Raw genomic sequence first — 14,908 nt, 5'->3', positions numbered from 1 at the left:
ATATATATATATATATATATATATATATATATATATATATTCAAGTAACAGTGTTGCCAGCCCAGATAGAATGTCACATAAATCAAACCACCCTCCTCAAGTTCAACAAACATGCTCAGTAAGGTCTTATGGCTGTGCTACCTGACACCATACTGTGGAGAGAGAATTCAACTCAACAGGTCTAAAGCAGTGTTTACTGGTAATGAGAGCATAAGCTATAAGAAGCCTAAGTGGTGAACAATTACCGAAGACCATTTATTTAACCACTTCTACCTATGCATCCTCAAAGAACAGATTGCAAAATCAACCTAACACTTTGCTTGGAAAACAAAATGCACATCTGTAGTACTTGGTGGCTAAAAAGGCAAAAGACAGCCCATGGTGGCTGGGAAGTACATTTGGAAGTATTAAAGAGCTTTAGGAAGTTTCAACAACCACCACCACCAAAACAATAAAAGCAAATGCCCACCACAAATGCTCTCCAACAAGCTGAAGGCATGGATTTCAAATAAAGGATTTTCCAACTTCATTCACCAGCTACAGTGTTGAACCAGCAGCCTGTCTCATGTAGGGACATCTGTAGAGGCTTCTGGTGTGGGTCATCCACCCTATGGGTCTGCATTCCAGGCTACTGTGGAGTGTTCCCAGGGACAAACTGGATCAGCAGCACACTGCAAAGGTGTGCTCAGTAAGGTCTTGTGGCTGTGCTCCCTTTTGCTCAGACTTGTGGGATGGGGCGCTCCTAGCTCCCCAGCCTCAGCTCCAACCTAGTTCTCCCCTACTAGTGCAACCTGATCTCTCTGCACGAAACCCTTTACCCTAGTCCACTGCTCCTATTTAATTCCCCTTCATCCATCAGACTTCATTTCAGGAATGCCCAACTCCAAGTGCCCGTCCTGACTGCTCAGCGTGCTCAGATTTCCTTATCGCAGACTCTTCTCCTGCCACACACCTCTCATATTTGTAGAACTTGATAATTTTTTAGGTTGATTATGCCATTAATGTCTGCCTCCCCCAGTTAGGCAACTCAGGAACATATATATCTGTCTTGCTCAACATTTCATTTCCAGCACTTGGCACTTGACCCCGACACATGTTACATTCTCAATAAATATTTAATTTTTAAATAAAATTTTACTATGTGTAAATTTTTAAATATTAAAAATTCAATTGTAGGAATAAAAAAAAAACATAAGTATATTTATCTAGTGCTCCAGCAGTAAACTGACATAAATCCACATTTGTAATGTCTATGCAAAAAGGACAAATGGAGGGCTGGGGTTATAGCTCAGTGGTAGATCATTTGCTTCACATGCATGAGGCACTGGGTTCAATCCTCAGCACCATATAAAAATTACAAAATTTCAAAAATTTTTAAAAAAGGGACAAATGAACAGTAATTGTCATTGCCTCCCATAGTGTCTGGTACTAAATTTGAGAGTGCATTTACAACAATACTCTTCAAGGTCCAATTTCCATAACCAGTCTAATCTATCCTCCTTCTTTAGATTCACATAGACATCCATATATACAGATTCTAGGATTTGGGGTTTTCTTGCAAATATGCAGTCTGCACATTTTTTAAAAGTCTTTGAAGAAGTCTACTTGTGTATTTCTGTAACACCTATTTGAAAAGCACTTTCTTACTGAATCATGGTAGAACTTTCATCCAACATAGCATCGCATGCGCCAATCACAAAGCAGAGGCTGACATTTGTTCTTTATATCACTACAGCATCTAGCATGGTATAGCATGGCAGCTGGTATTGGGCTCTCAAAAACTTTTAGATGATGAATGAGCAAATGTGCAAAAGCAGTAAATGAGTAGGAGTTAACCATTCTATGGGAGAAGCAGTATGTTTTGTTTTGATCTATTGACTGATTTTTGGTAGCACTAGGGGTTGAACCCAGGAGCATTCTACCTCTAAGCTACATCCCCAACCCTTTCTATTTTATTTGAAACAATCTCGCTAAGTTACCCAGGCTGGCCTCAAACTTGCAATCCTCCTGCCTCAGACTCCTGAGGAGATGGGATTACAGGTGTGAGCCACTACACCCAGCTGCGAGTTAATCATTCTTAATAAAGCTGTCATTATACCAGTGAAATACATTCCCACTGACAAAAAAAAAAATAATAATAACTTGACATGTATTCATCTCCTTCATTTTTCTGAACCTTTCAACATTCTTTACACAATCAAGGCTGAGGCCATTACAGACTACCTCTCATCCACTGTACCAAAATTTTTAGGATTAATGCACAGAATTCCTTTGCCAGTGCAACATTGCAAATGTACACACCATATAAAAGAGAAATTGTGTGTGCATCAAAAAATAAATTAAAGAATAATAAAACGTTAGTAAAATCAGGGAAAATTTAGATGTCAGAAGAAAATTAATCTAGCAACCTAGCAGTTAAAAGTAAGTAGATAGGGCTGAGGGTGTGGTTCAGTGAGTGAGTGCCACACATGTGTGAGGCCTGGGTTCGATTCCAGGATTCTCAGCACCACATATAAATAAATAAATAAAATAAAGGTCCATCAACAACTAAAAAAAATATTTAAAAAAAAAAGTAAGTAGGGGTTGGGGTTGTGGCTCAGCAGTAGAGCGCTTACCTGCACATGCAGGCCCTGAGTTCAATCTTCAGCACCACATAAAAATAATAAATAAAATGAAGATATATAAAAAAAAAGTAAGTAAATGAAGAATCACACCACAGTGCTCACAAGAGAATAGGGGGAAAAAAGCCTCAAAGGTATGCAACATCATCAGTTAGTGAACAATGGTGCTCAAGAAGACACACAAAGAACAATTATCCAACCAAGGATTAAAACTGATAGTGTTTCATCTTTCTTTTCAAAAGTGTAACTTAAGTCTTAAAATATTATTACTACCTGGTGACCAAAATTTTTTTACTGTGTTTAAAATTATAAGGCTCAAAATATTTCTAGTATAAAATCCTTAATATTATGGAAAGTGAAGAAAAGGGTTGAAGAATACATAGAATCTCAAAAAAAAACTGTTTTAATCTGTCGAGAATATTCTCATTGTAATAAAATTTTTCTCTTACTCTGTAGCACTCAGAATTATTCATTAATAAATTTTTCCTAAGCCAATATCAACCATCACATGAATTTGTGGCCTCACTGAAGTACATGGTATTGTGAAATTTATATAGATCACAGAGAGAAAAACTATCATCTCAACCCATCCATACTTGGGGAAAGGGCAGTATACACACACACACATATTTTTTTTCCTCTTTGTGATAATAATTATGTTAGATTTAATCAAAGGTGTATCTGCCCATTCCACAATGTTTTTACAAACATTTTATAAGTCTTGGCTAAGATATCAGTATCTTTGAGACAATTTTCAAAATGCATTTCTAAATTAATATATGGCAATATTAGCTATCACATTCCCTGCTAGTTTTTAAACAACAACAAAAAGATGTAGCACTAGTAATGGTGAAGGCAGTGATAATAAAAATTGTAATGCTAATTTTCACATCTTAAAATGTTTTAAATATAGTAGTGCTTTTTTCTGAAAAAGTGGAAACCCATCCTGAATTGCACTGGTGAGTTTTGAATTATTTTTTCAGTTTTAAGATGTTATCAATATGAATAAGCTTCTTAACAGCATGCAAAATAACCCAGATTTCAGAGTTTGGTTAAATAAATAATTTTCTCCAAAGTAGCTATCATTTTGGATTGAGAAAATTTCCACTGCCAAATGATATCCCAGGAAGAATTCAAAACAGGGAACACAAAAACCTCAATTTCTATCCCGGATATTAACATTTAAAACATACTTTTGGAAGAAACTGGATTATAATCTATAACAAGCTCAAGAAAATCTAACATCAGGAAAGAAACCAAAATTCCATATCCATGGCAGGGATGTCTTCCTGGAGATGAGCACACTATGTTTCTAGTCCAGAGCCAAATCCTCTAAAGAGCAAAGACTGGTAAAGAATAAGGCTGTCTCTGGCCTAATGGTCTCTTTAATCTACCATTTCCATTCAGGTCTCTCTGCCCCTGGTTCACAGTGATTTTTTTTTTTTTTTTTTTTTTTTTNCTCTCAAATTTAGTACCAGACACTATGGGAGGCAATGACAATTACTGTTCATTTGTCCCTTTTTTAAAAATTTTTGAAATTTTGTAATTTTTATATGGTGCTGAGGATTGAACCTAGGGCCTCAGGTGCTAGGGAAGTGCTCTACCCCTGAGCTATACCCCCAGCCCCTCGTAGGGATCTTGATACAAACTCAGTCCCTCTTTCCAGTTAGGTCAGAGAGTCCACTAACCCTTCATTATTGATCTTCCCTGGCAAGAAGTCAGCTTGCATTTCTCTACATGCCCACATTATTGTGTCTTCTGAACACTGCATGCTAATTATGTGTGTGAAATTTTCTATTCTTTCTTGTTAGACTAGATGCCCTCCAAGGGCAGGATTTTTCCTCGCACAAAGCCTATGCCTACCTACAACTGCTAACACAGGGTTGTGAACTTAGCATGTACTAAAAAGCATATCAGAGGAGCCATCAATCAGAATTACAACATGGAGATAAACAGCTAGCTAGCTAGATCACAGGCTACATCCTATCTCCACTCACAACATATTAAAACCCAAGGGCAAAACTAAAGCTATGCTACCATCTCCAGCTAGTGATAAAAGTAAATATACCTTCCTAACCATTCATTACCAATTTTTACTCATCTTAAGTGAATATAAAAGCAATTACTGACAAGGACTGCCAATTTGCACGTTTTTCATGTCTTACTCTTCAGTATTTTACACAATATGAAAACTGGATTGTCCAGAGCTATAATTTCAATATTCTCCATAGAGGCTACGTCTTTTCCTAATGTAACAATCCTCTAAAGACTTTGCAGTTAAGTCTTGGTTTGGGAAATTTGAGATTAAAAACCTTGCATTTGGATGCCTTACAATTCAGCTAAGTACCCCAAAAGGGAATGTTTAAATTACTGGAAGATTAAAGCAAGGAAGAACATTCTAAAAGGTACCCTATAATGGGGCTTTGTCACCACCTTCTCTGTTTTATTGAGAAAATAGTCTGTTCCCATAGGGCTGAAAGTTTATATGCCAACCATCAGTCTAGTTTAACTATTCGAAGTTAAAAATGTCAGAGAAAAAAACAGTTGGTAATGGGAATGCTGACAGGCCATGTAGTAAGCGGCACGGGCAGGTGCCCCTGAAGCCAGGGCCATAACTCAATCAAGCTGCATTTTGACGTCATCTGTTACAGAAAAAAGCCAAATGGTTTATGAACAGCACCAGAACCCCCGAGATTAAATTACAGCCCTGATATTTAATCATGGGTCTTACTTTGTTATTTTTAATAACACAATACATTTTAACAGTTATTCGTCAACTGCCTCAGCCAAATGAGAACTTGCGATGACAAGTGAGCCGGATTACGAAGACCATCTCTCACAATCTCAACTTTTATTACGTTTTCAGAAATGGCAGATTAGACCAGTTCTCCTCTTCTTAATAAACACACAGTTGATACCAACGGATGGAATCTGAACCTTAATTAAAAGCAGCACAGAGCGTGTGCATGTGCGTCCTGGTCTAGCCATTCCCAACCACAGGACTTGGGGGAAAGACTTTCAACCTCCCCAAACCTTGGTTCCTTATCTAAAAATTAATAGAGCATCTCTAAATTCGCTTGTACATCCGAGGGTCTATAAATTATTTCCTTGAAAAAAATATGGTGTGATTTCTTTGGGATTCCCTGAGGATCTGCATGTAAAATTTTTATGGCACAGAAGTCTACGGATTCAACTACAATGACTCTGATCAAAGAGGCATTCAAGTACATGAGATTTATAAGCTAAAGTTTTTAGAGGCAATATCGGCATCAGCAAATGAAACAGGTTCTGTTAAAAAGTACCATTACAAATACTGCCGCACGTGTGAAGGGTTGTTTGCAAAACAAATCAATACAGGCACATCCAACAATGGATCACAGCTAATAAACTACATATAGTAATTACCACCAATGGCAGTCGAGAAAGTCATTCATTAAATGTTAATTGTCACACAAAAGTACAAAAGCGTCCTCCTGAACAATCGTGCGGCTGCACCTTTAAATTAAATACTTTCTTACAGCCCTGAAATTCATCCACATAAACTGATTTTAAACACACCTGGGTATTTGATATGCTGATTAACTGGGCTTTTATTTGTTTTTGAAATGAAAGTAAACATGACAACCTTTTCAACACTTTTGCTATTCCTGAGAGTCTAATATAAATAAATATATGTGTATATCTCTCTCCCTCTGTGTATGTATATATACACACACACACATATATATATATATATTCCTTAAAACAAAGTGCTAACCAATCTTCTCTAAAGACTAAACTACTACTTTCTTATGTGTCTCTCATAATCTTTAAGAGAATTATGGTGCAAAAGTATCCTAAAACCCTGTGCCACACCTTGTGTTGGTCTAAATAGGCTCACACACATAGGAAAAGGACAGCTCACACATTAGCTTGTAAATGTGGTGGTCAATTTGGAGAATTTTACTCCAAGTAATAAGAAACCAGAAACAAAAACCACCTTATTAAAAAAAAAAAAAACCTATAATGTGCTTTACTTCTCTAATACTTAGCACTGTCTAATTAACTTGGAAGAATACCGACTGGGTCATAAAAAATAGCTCATAAAATACAAAAACTAAAAGGGGAGATTTTTTTTTTGTTCCTACCTGGCTTCATTTTGATGCTACATCTGTACAAGATCTAATTTAACCGATACACATATAGATACTTCAGTTTTGGCCAAGTACACTTTGGTTCAAGACTTGTAAACTGAAGAACATTTCAAAACACACCATGTTCCTTATTAGGCAACTTAAGATCTGTTATCTTGGCTTATGGGAACAGATCTAAATAGCATCATAATACTAAACACTGAAAATCACAGGCCTGAGGCCACCAGGACTCAGCTCCATGCCTTGGACGAGGTTGCAAACTTCCAATATAAAATGTAGTTTACCATTAGGAGTAAATGTTTGATCTGTAAAGCTTACAAAATTACTTTGTTTATCATAGCAGATGAAAGCAAAAAGGAATAATTTTAAGCTCAAAACAAAACTGTTTATATGACAGTCTTTACTGCTCCATGATTCTGAGCATTTAAGACAGATTCGAGCAATTAACAGCATAAACTTTCATTACATAGTTCTATTATATATGTTTATGTGACTTCGCTGTTCGTCTGTTATTTAAGTGATTTCCTCATTACAATAGTAGGGTAGGGATGATTTGCTGACACTGTCAAAAATGTTAAGCATTTCTGTCTCGAGAGTTCTTGGATCCCTATGCTTGTTTAATGCATTTTATTTACTGAAGTCAGTGTCAAATAGAGTACTGCTTCCTCCTTCTGAATTTAGAAAACTAACATTTTAAGCACATGTCTGGTAATAGACACATCAAAACTTCCAAACTGCTTATTTTAGTGATGCAGTTTGAATTTAGGATTATTGAGCTTGAATGTTCAAAGACCTAACAATGAACTATATACTTTTTTTACACATAAAGACAGGAGATCCTGATTTTTTAGCTATTAACAGGTCAGGCTTGGCTACCTCAACTTCTGACTTGATTACATACATAAAAATAGTTGTAAATAAGATATTTTCACTAGCACCCTGTAGATAACAGAATGAAAACACAGCAACTCTAAAAACATTCACTATACTTTCTTTTTTAAAAAATAATAACATGAGAAAAGTATACTAAATCAGCCAGACATGGTGACATACACCTGTAATCCCAGCTGCTCAGGAGTCTGACAGAGGAGGATTTCAGACTGCAAGTTTGAGGCCAGCCTGGGCAATTTAGGGAGACTCTGTTTCAAAATAAAATAAGGGCTGGGGCTGTCCCTCAGTGATAGAGCCCAGAGCCTAGCATGTGTGAGGCCCTGGGTTCCATCCCCAGTACCTCAAAAAGAAAAAAGGAAGGAAGGAAGGAATTAATTCTAAGTCACAATGAAATCCTTCAAAAATGAATTACAAGGGTAGTTTATTTGGATAGTAAGGCAGGAAAAGTATTGGGTATGCTTTATATCATTACCTTTAGTAAGTTTTTTTTAAAAAATGGCTTTCTACTGTAAAGACCATAGCATTTCATGCCAAGCCTCAATATTCTACTCTATAACTATCTGCTCTTGAAAAACTGAGCTCACTCTTGAGTGTCTGCCTACACACTTGTGCACATGTGTATGAATGGAAAGTACTGAGGACTTTGGGCTGGCCACACCTGAGGTTAAAACCTAATTTTATTACTGGCTGCCTTGAAACAAGTTGTATCTCAGTTTCCTCACCTATAAATGGGACCCTGGCATCTTACTGAGTTCTTAAGCAAATTAAAAATACAATACACACACAGTGTAGAGCACACCACCTGGTTCATTAAGGAGCACTTCAATTTTGTCAGTGTACTACTCACTCACACTGGGATATTTTACCCAACCTCTTGCAAATAGGCATAGGTGAGACCAGGCAAAAGGGAATGATCAATAATCCAAAATTCTGCTCCAAACCTGAGAAAAGCACACAGAGGGCACATGCACATACAGAAGCACTTACAGGGACAAATATCACCACCCAAATCCTACTAGCCTATTATGCAGGTCAAATGACAGGAAAACAATTGTAAAGCCAATGCTATATCCAACAAAGGGTTTGCAGGGCCAAAAAGAACTAGCAAACCAAAAGTAGTTTTCTAGAATAACAATGGCACAGTCTAGAAGTTCCCTAACTTGGGCTTCAGCTTTCTTTGGCTAAACACTGAAGGTTGTGGGCAGTGTATTTCTGGGGGTTTCCATCCCCCAAATTCTGTGGCTCTATGATAATGAGTGTCTGATAACACTGTACTTTTTTTAAAAAAATCTATTAAGTTGCTGTGCCCTTTACAAAAAGTTACATGACCACTATGAAATGTTCAGTGGTACACACACACACACACACACACACAGGGATAGCCACTAGCTGTCCTCAACAAATACTCTTCAAGGGTAGACCAATTTTTTCATACCACACCATAAACTCAAATTGATACTGATGAAATGATTTAAGGATATTGACCACTTGAATTTTCTCTATCAGACAAAATTATTTACTCATTATTTTTCCCCTCACTGAATTTACTTAATTGACATTCTTTGTTGTCATGCAAATAAAAGTTAGCTAACTTATATGAATGCCAAGAAATTTTTTTTTCTCTTGAATGAGATGTTTCACCACTGCTCTTAATCATTCAAACACCAGTTTGTTGAGCAGGCTTTAACAACTGCTGACCACCTAAGGAAAACTAAACAGCTACAAGGCTGCTTAAAGATCAACTTCTAAACTAAGGGAGGAAGATGAAAGATCTATCATAGACCAGTCGGAAATACATGTGACCACATCGGACCAATAAGTTCTTTAGTATACATAATTTTTGGCCCAACTTTAAAACTACTTTTAAAAAGATGCCAATGAGATAGTATGTTTATCTTGTACTCACAGGACTCAAATGTAACCAAATAAAGTAGACATAGTTTTTATATCAGAAAATTAAGCCTCTCCTGATCAAAAATTATGAACACTTCAGCAACTTTTTTTTTCTTTTCTTTTGGTAACTCTGTCATCCTACTTTTTAATGAGAACAATTCTCCAATCATGCAGGCATATGGATGCTTTTTGTTGGCTTTAAGATCAATGATATAATGGATATCAAATCCCTTTGTATAAATTATCATACAGGTTATAACTATTTTGTGAAAATAATTCCAGAGCCCACCAATTCTCCCTGTGAAGGTCATGGAGGCTCTGGACCATCATGGCTGAATTGTTTTACTGCTTTCTGCTGAACACCTGCAAACATCAAACAAAAACTGCAGGTCCTTTCCTGGGTTGACAAAAGCCTTTCATGTGAAAAATGCTCCCTGGGAATGTCAGGCTGTAGCTCAGGTTACATTCCATTCTCCCTAGCAGCCTCCCCATTTCTTAAGGTGGTAGGAAAAACCATGTTTGTGAAATGAAAGATTAAAGAGAATATGGCCACACATTATTTTCGTTCTCACATTGCAAATCATGATGGAGCATCCTGTATTAATGGAATCAGAAGCTATTGGGAACTTTTAAGCATGAAATATTACCATGCCTCACTCTGAAAAAAATATAGCTGATTTTCAACTAGATATAGTTTACTTATAGTTCATCTCTCTTATAGTTCCTGGATCCAAGTTTCAAAGCTACTCATGAAAGTGACATCTGAGTCCACTCAGGACAATGGATATTAACTTGAAGTAACTTTAGAAAATTATTTCTCTGTCCAAAGGTTCCTAGTTCATCCTTTCAGTTAAAGGGCAAAGTGTAGCTTTGTGACTTTTAAAAAAATTTGTTATGCTTCAGAAAGATTTATCTTTTATTGAGTAGAATATAAGTCATCTTCTTCACTAACCCTGTGTTCCAATATGTCTTCATAGATGAGGAAAATAAACATTCCAATCTGCATCCTATATGCTACAGTCACCATCATGCAGCACTGAATGAACACCCTGCGTTTTCAATCAGACAGGCAGAATAAAAGAGTCAATAACTTTCTACCCTTACAAGTAAACATCTGGTCCTAAAAACTACACTGCTGAAACAAAGTAAGTTAAGTTCAACACCTTGAAAATAATCATTGGATATCTACTTCACAGTCATTAGAAATACTGTAACATGGCTCATTAAGGACAAAATCTCTCTCTTATGTTTATGTATGCATAAACACACACACACAAGCAAACATATCTATGTACACACACATCATCGTCTTAACTGTGTAAGTTTTGATATATGATTACTTACCAAAATACATTAATATATATTCAATTATCCCATACTCTCTATGAACACTTAAACATTACAGCAAGGACCTTATTTAAATATGTGTATATAAAATGGTCCATATACACAGCTGTCTAGTATATGTCATACCTCTAACTCACCTCCATTTATTAAACCATATCTAAAGTAATACATTTAAGTCATTCCAAATGTGTCCATCTTTACAACAGTGGAAGCAAGTATTTCACAATGACTTTGAAAGTAGTCCATCTCTATGTCTATCTGACATCTACTTTCAGATTTAAACTAAAAACACATTTCTTAAGTAAAACATTAAGAAAATTACTGTCAGAAATAAAGTTAGTTACTGTTTTGACAGTGCCTAACATGAAAAACCAATCTAAACACTTGTACTCATTGTACTCAGCTTTGCTTCAAACATTCATATTAATATTTTCTGTCTTAAAAGTTATAAAGAGAACAGCATATAGAAACAGAAATGCAATAACAATGCAACAAACAAAAAAAATATGTCCTCAGATAGAAAATATTAGGGTCTAAGAGAGTAAAGCACCAACACATTTTCAACAGTACTTTTAATCAAAGAGGACCCAAAAATATAACTATAGGAGGTATCTCATATAAAAATCAACTTAGAGACAAAATTTCCCTAGACTTAAGGGGGTCAGTAGAAGTTACTTATTTCAAAATGAGCAACTTTTAAAAGCTTTCAATTTACTGCACAAAAATATACCAATTACACAAATTATCTAGGTGAACAGATTTCTTTCATTGCTATTGCACCAGATGAAAATTAAGAGATGTGAAATTATATTTATAGTTGATAGACAACTCCACTGGCATCTTACAGACTCAAAGATGTCAACATTTACCAGTCTGACTTAAGAATAGTACTCTGCCTAATGTACTGTTATATACCATTGCCAGAACTCCTAAAATACTGCAGCTGTTTAACAGGCATAAATGGATTTAAGCCTCGGAATTAAAGGATAGCAGGCAACAATGTATGACTCCTTATTTAAAATTCATTGAACAACAAAAAAAATACATCTTATATGAATATCATGTTTTCAGTCTTCACTTTTAGTAAGAGACATTCAAACAGTCCCTACTAAAAACTCCTTAGATGCCAGATAATCATTGTGCACAGATTCCTTTGTGAATACCGCTATCGTTTTTTTAAGCATCACCCAAAGATCTTTCATTTACAAAATGTTAAAAGTCCTCCCAAATTTGCAACTTTAAATATAGCAAAAATTCTTTGCAAAAGTAAATGATGAGGGAAAAGAAACAGCCAAAGCATCAAAAAAGATATTTTAAGTAGAAATGAATTCATATTTAGCTTCTCAGCTTAGCAAGAGGCTATTTACAGCTACGGTTTACTAGGCAGCATTCATCTGCAAAATTAAGTGCTCGTTGCTTTAAAAGGGTTAATTGTACACAGTACCTAATAACTGATATTATTTACAAGGGATTTCCCCTTTTTATGAAAGTTAGATTTTTCCCCCTCTATTTTCAAATAAGGAACATTAATGTATTCCCCATGTCAACACTGGCATTATCTTCACGTGTTTGATTAGAACTATATTAGAAAATCACTTGTAATTGAGTGACGGAATTTTAAGACCACTTTCTTGACTTTAAAAAAAAGGTCCAATTTTAATTGCAGAAAATAACATTTTATGTAAGTTATATTACTGATGGATAATGAGATAACCATATCATTATAGACAACAATTCAATGACTTTTTTCAGAACACTTCAACAGAGCCAAAAATATGCAATGAGTAAATAAACAGCTAGGAACATTTAACTTCACACTAAGAAAAGAATTTACATACTTGAGCCAGTAAAATGTCCACTCGCCAAAGAAGTTGGTCCATTTTTCCCACTGCTCACAGGAGGTGAAAACATCTAAAAAGAAACAAAGAAATATTACAGTTAATAAGAAGACACTGTGCCTTGAGAGTTCATCAAAGATCTTTCATACTCTTACCAAATAACTCAGAGATTATGCTAAGGGTTTATTTAGTAAAATACATCACCAGCCAACTTAAAGCTAAAACAGGCACAACCTTTCAAAACCCCCTCCTCATTACCACTGTTCTTTCTTTTTCCTCGGGCATACTATTTCTAAGCAGTACTGCTACCCTCTGAACACACACAGTCCCCATGTTATCAAGATTCAGGTTGGAGGGTAGCAGCCTTTCTAGAAAACACTAGTTTGACAAAGGAGAAAAAAAAAAAGTTGTTTGTTTTATACTGAAAACCTTGGCCATAAACGTGGCAATGTCCATTTCCATCCCGTACAGGATTTGCCTGTCATATGTGAACCCAAATAAAAATATAAGTGCCACCTGCACTAAATTCTCATTTCGTCTCTAACATGAGAGCAATTTGAAGCATCTCTCTCTCTCTCTCTCTCTCTCTCTCTCTCTCTCTTTCTCTGTCTCTCTCACTCTCACTCTCTTTCACTCCCTCTCTCCAGCATTTATTTCGACCCTAATTGGTTTCCCTCTTTTCCACGTATCTAGTGGATAATGCACACCTTCCCTGAGTCAAGAGCCTGCGAAAAGCAAAGAAACGAATGGAGAAAGTGCAGCAAGCAGAAAGGGGGCTGCAAAGCTGCCTACGGCTACGTTTCCTGGCAAAACTTCCGAAAGCCATTTCTCCAAAAGAAGGTCTACAAGAGGAGCAGCAGTGGTAGCAGTGGCGGCGGCAGCAGCAGCAGCAGCAGCAACATGAAAGAGCCCCACTTAGAAGGCGGTTTGGATTTTATTTGTGTGTTTTGTGGATTCTTTTTATTTTGCTTTACAAATGCATCTTACACCAAACTCATCTGGCATTAAAATCGAATTCATTCCCCTGACATGTTGGGAACTTGGGTTAGGAAAGGGAAGCAGAGGGGATGGAGAAGGACCAAGTACAGTAAAACTCCACAAGTGTGTAAGTTCCTCTTTGTGCTGATCTCAGGACTATGAAATTTACAAAAATAGTCCAAAGGGTTCTAAAGAATGTATGCTCAGCACATACATAGGAGTTTTCAGAATCCCAGGAAAAGAGGTAACTAGGAGAACTACTGGTCCTACCAATCCACAAGCATCATCAGTTTAAAACTTTAAAGACACTACTGGGTCTATTTTCTGTTTTCCATTTCTAGAAAAAAATAAATAAGACAAGGAGTAGTGCATGAAGTATTGGTACTCTCAGTGTTCATATGTGGCCAAGTTTTAGTGGTGGTTTGCAGTTTTAGGGGTGCCTATTTTTCCTGTCCACTGGGGTGATATTCCATTATTTGGGGGAACTGGTGGGTAAGGAATTCAAGGCAAGTAATTCGATTCTAAAAAAAGCCTGAATCGTCCATCACACCCCAAAACGAGTTTAAAACTTGTCAAATAGACCTTCATATTGACCAAGGATTCCGCCAATTAAAAATCATTCCTGTCCTTTAAAGTACTCTTGGTTTCTAGCTGAAGTGTTTGGGGTTTTTGTTTTGGGGTTTTGTTTTTTTTTTTTCCACAGCTGTTGTTAGTTTCCACCGTTCTTTCTTACCGCACTGAAATCCAGTAAATCACTCAGCTCTTTGTCCGTCCCTAAGGCAGCCATTCGCTGTTGGTGATGCATTTTAGCAAAATCACACAAACCTAGAAACATGGAAATAACCGCAATCAGAAAATCCAGTCCCAATCCTTGAAGAAAACACAATCGGATTTTTGGAGACTGGGGGGTTGGGGGTGGGGATGTGGGGGCGGGTGGGATTAAGGTAGAAAGGAGGGAGGGATGGGAGAGTTGTTGGGTTTTGTTTTGTTTTGTTTTTAAGATGGAATAGGCAGCAATAGCAAAAAAAAAAAAAGGCGAGATTGTATTTCCAAGAGACGATCAACTGGTAACAATCCACTCTAAAACCAAATCCGGGAAAGGGGGGGGGAGGGGGCAGCGCTCTTCAGCGCATGCGTTTTATGCAACAGGAGGTAGGAGCGAGAAATTGAAGTGGATCACAGAGAAAAGAGAAACTACTCAAACGAT

The 14,908-nt window shown here is 36.6% G+C and overlaps 1 protein-coding gene across 12 annotated transcripts in view; it reads right to left on the bottom strand.

Moving 5' to 3' along the window:
* The window catches only part of Tcf4 (transcription factor 4), a 348,091-nt gene that overhangs the window by 331,672 nt on the left and 1,511 nt on the right, over positions 1–14,908 (bottom strand). For 9 of the 12 annotated variants that reach the window (XM_048806164.1, XM_048806170.1, XM_048806169.1 and 6 more), the window contains exons 2-3: positions 14,435–14,526; positions 12,724–12,796 (exon numbers count right to left, since the gene is read on the bottom strand). In XM_048806164.1, coding sequence (XP_048662121.1) covers positions 12,724–12,796; positions 14,435–14,506 — 145 coding nt within the window. In that variant the 5' untranslated portion in view covers positions 14,507–14,526. The remainder of the gene's footprint in view (positions 1–12,723; positions 12,797–14,434; positions 14,527–14,908) is intronic. The other 3 variants (XM_048806171.1, XM_048806173.1, XM_048806172.1) reach the window with 1 other exon arrangement.

Source organism: Marmota marmota, unplaced genomic scaffold (genome assembly GCF_001458135.2).
Source record: "Marmota marmota marmota unplaced genomic scaffold, marMar, whole genome shotgun sequence".
Lineage (NCBI taxonomy): Eukaryota > Metazoa > Chordata > Mammalia > Rodentia > Sciuridae > Marmota > Marmota marmota.
The sequence above is the reverse complement of the archived record's forward strand: the minus strand, read 5'-3'. Positions and strand labels throughout refer to the sequence as shown.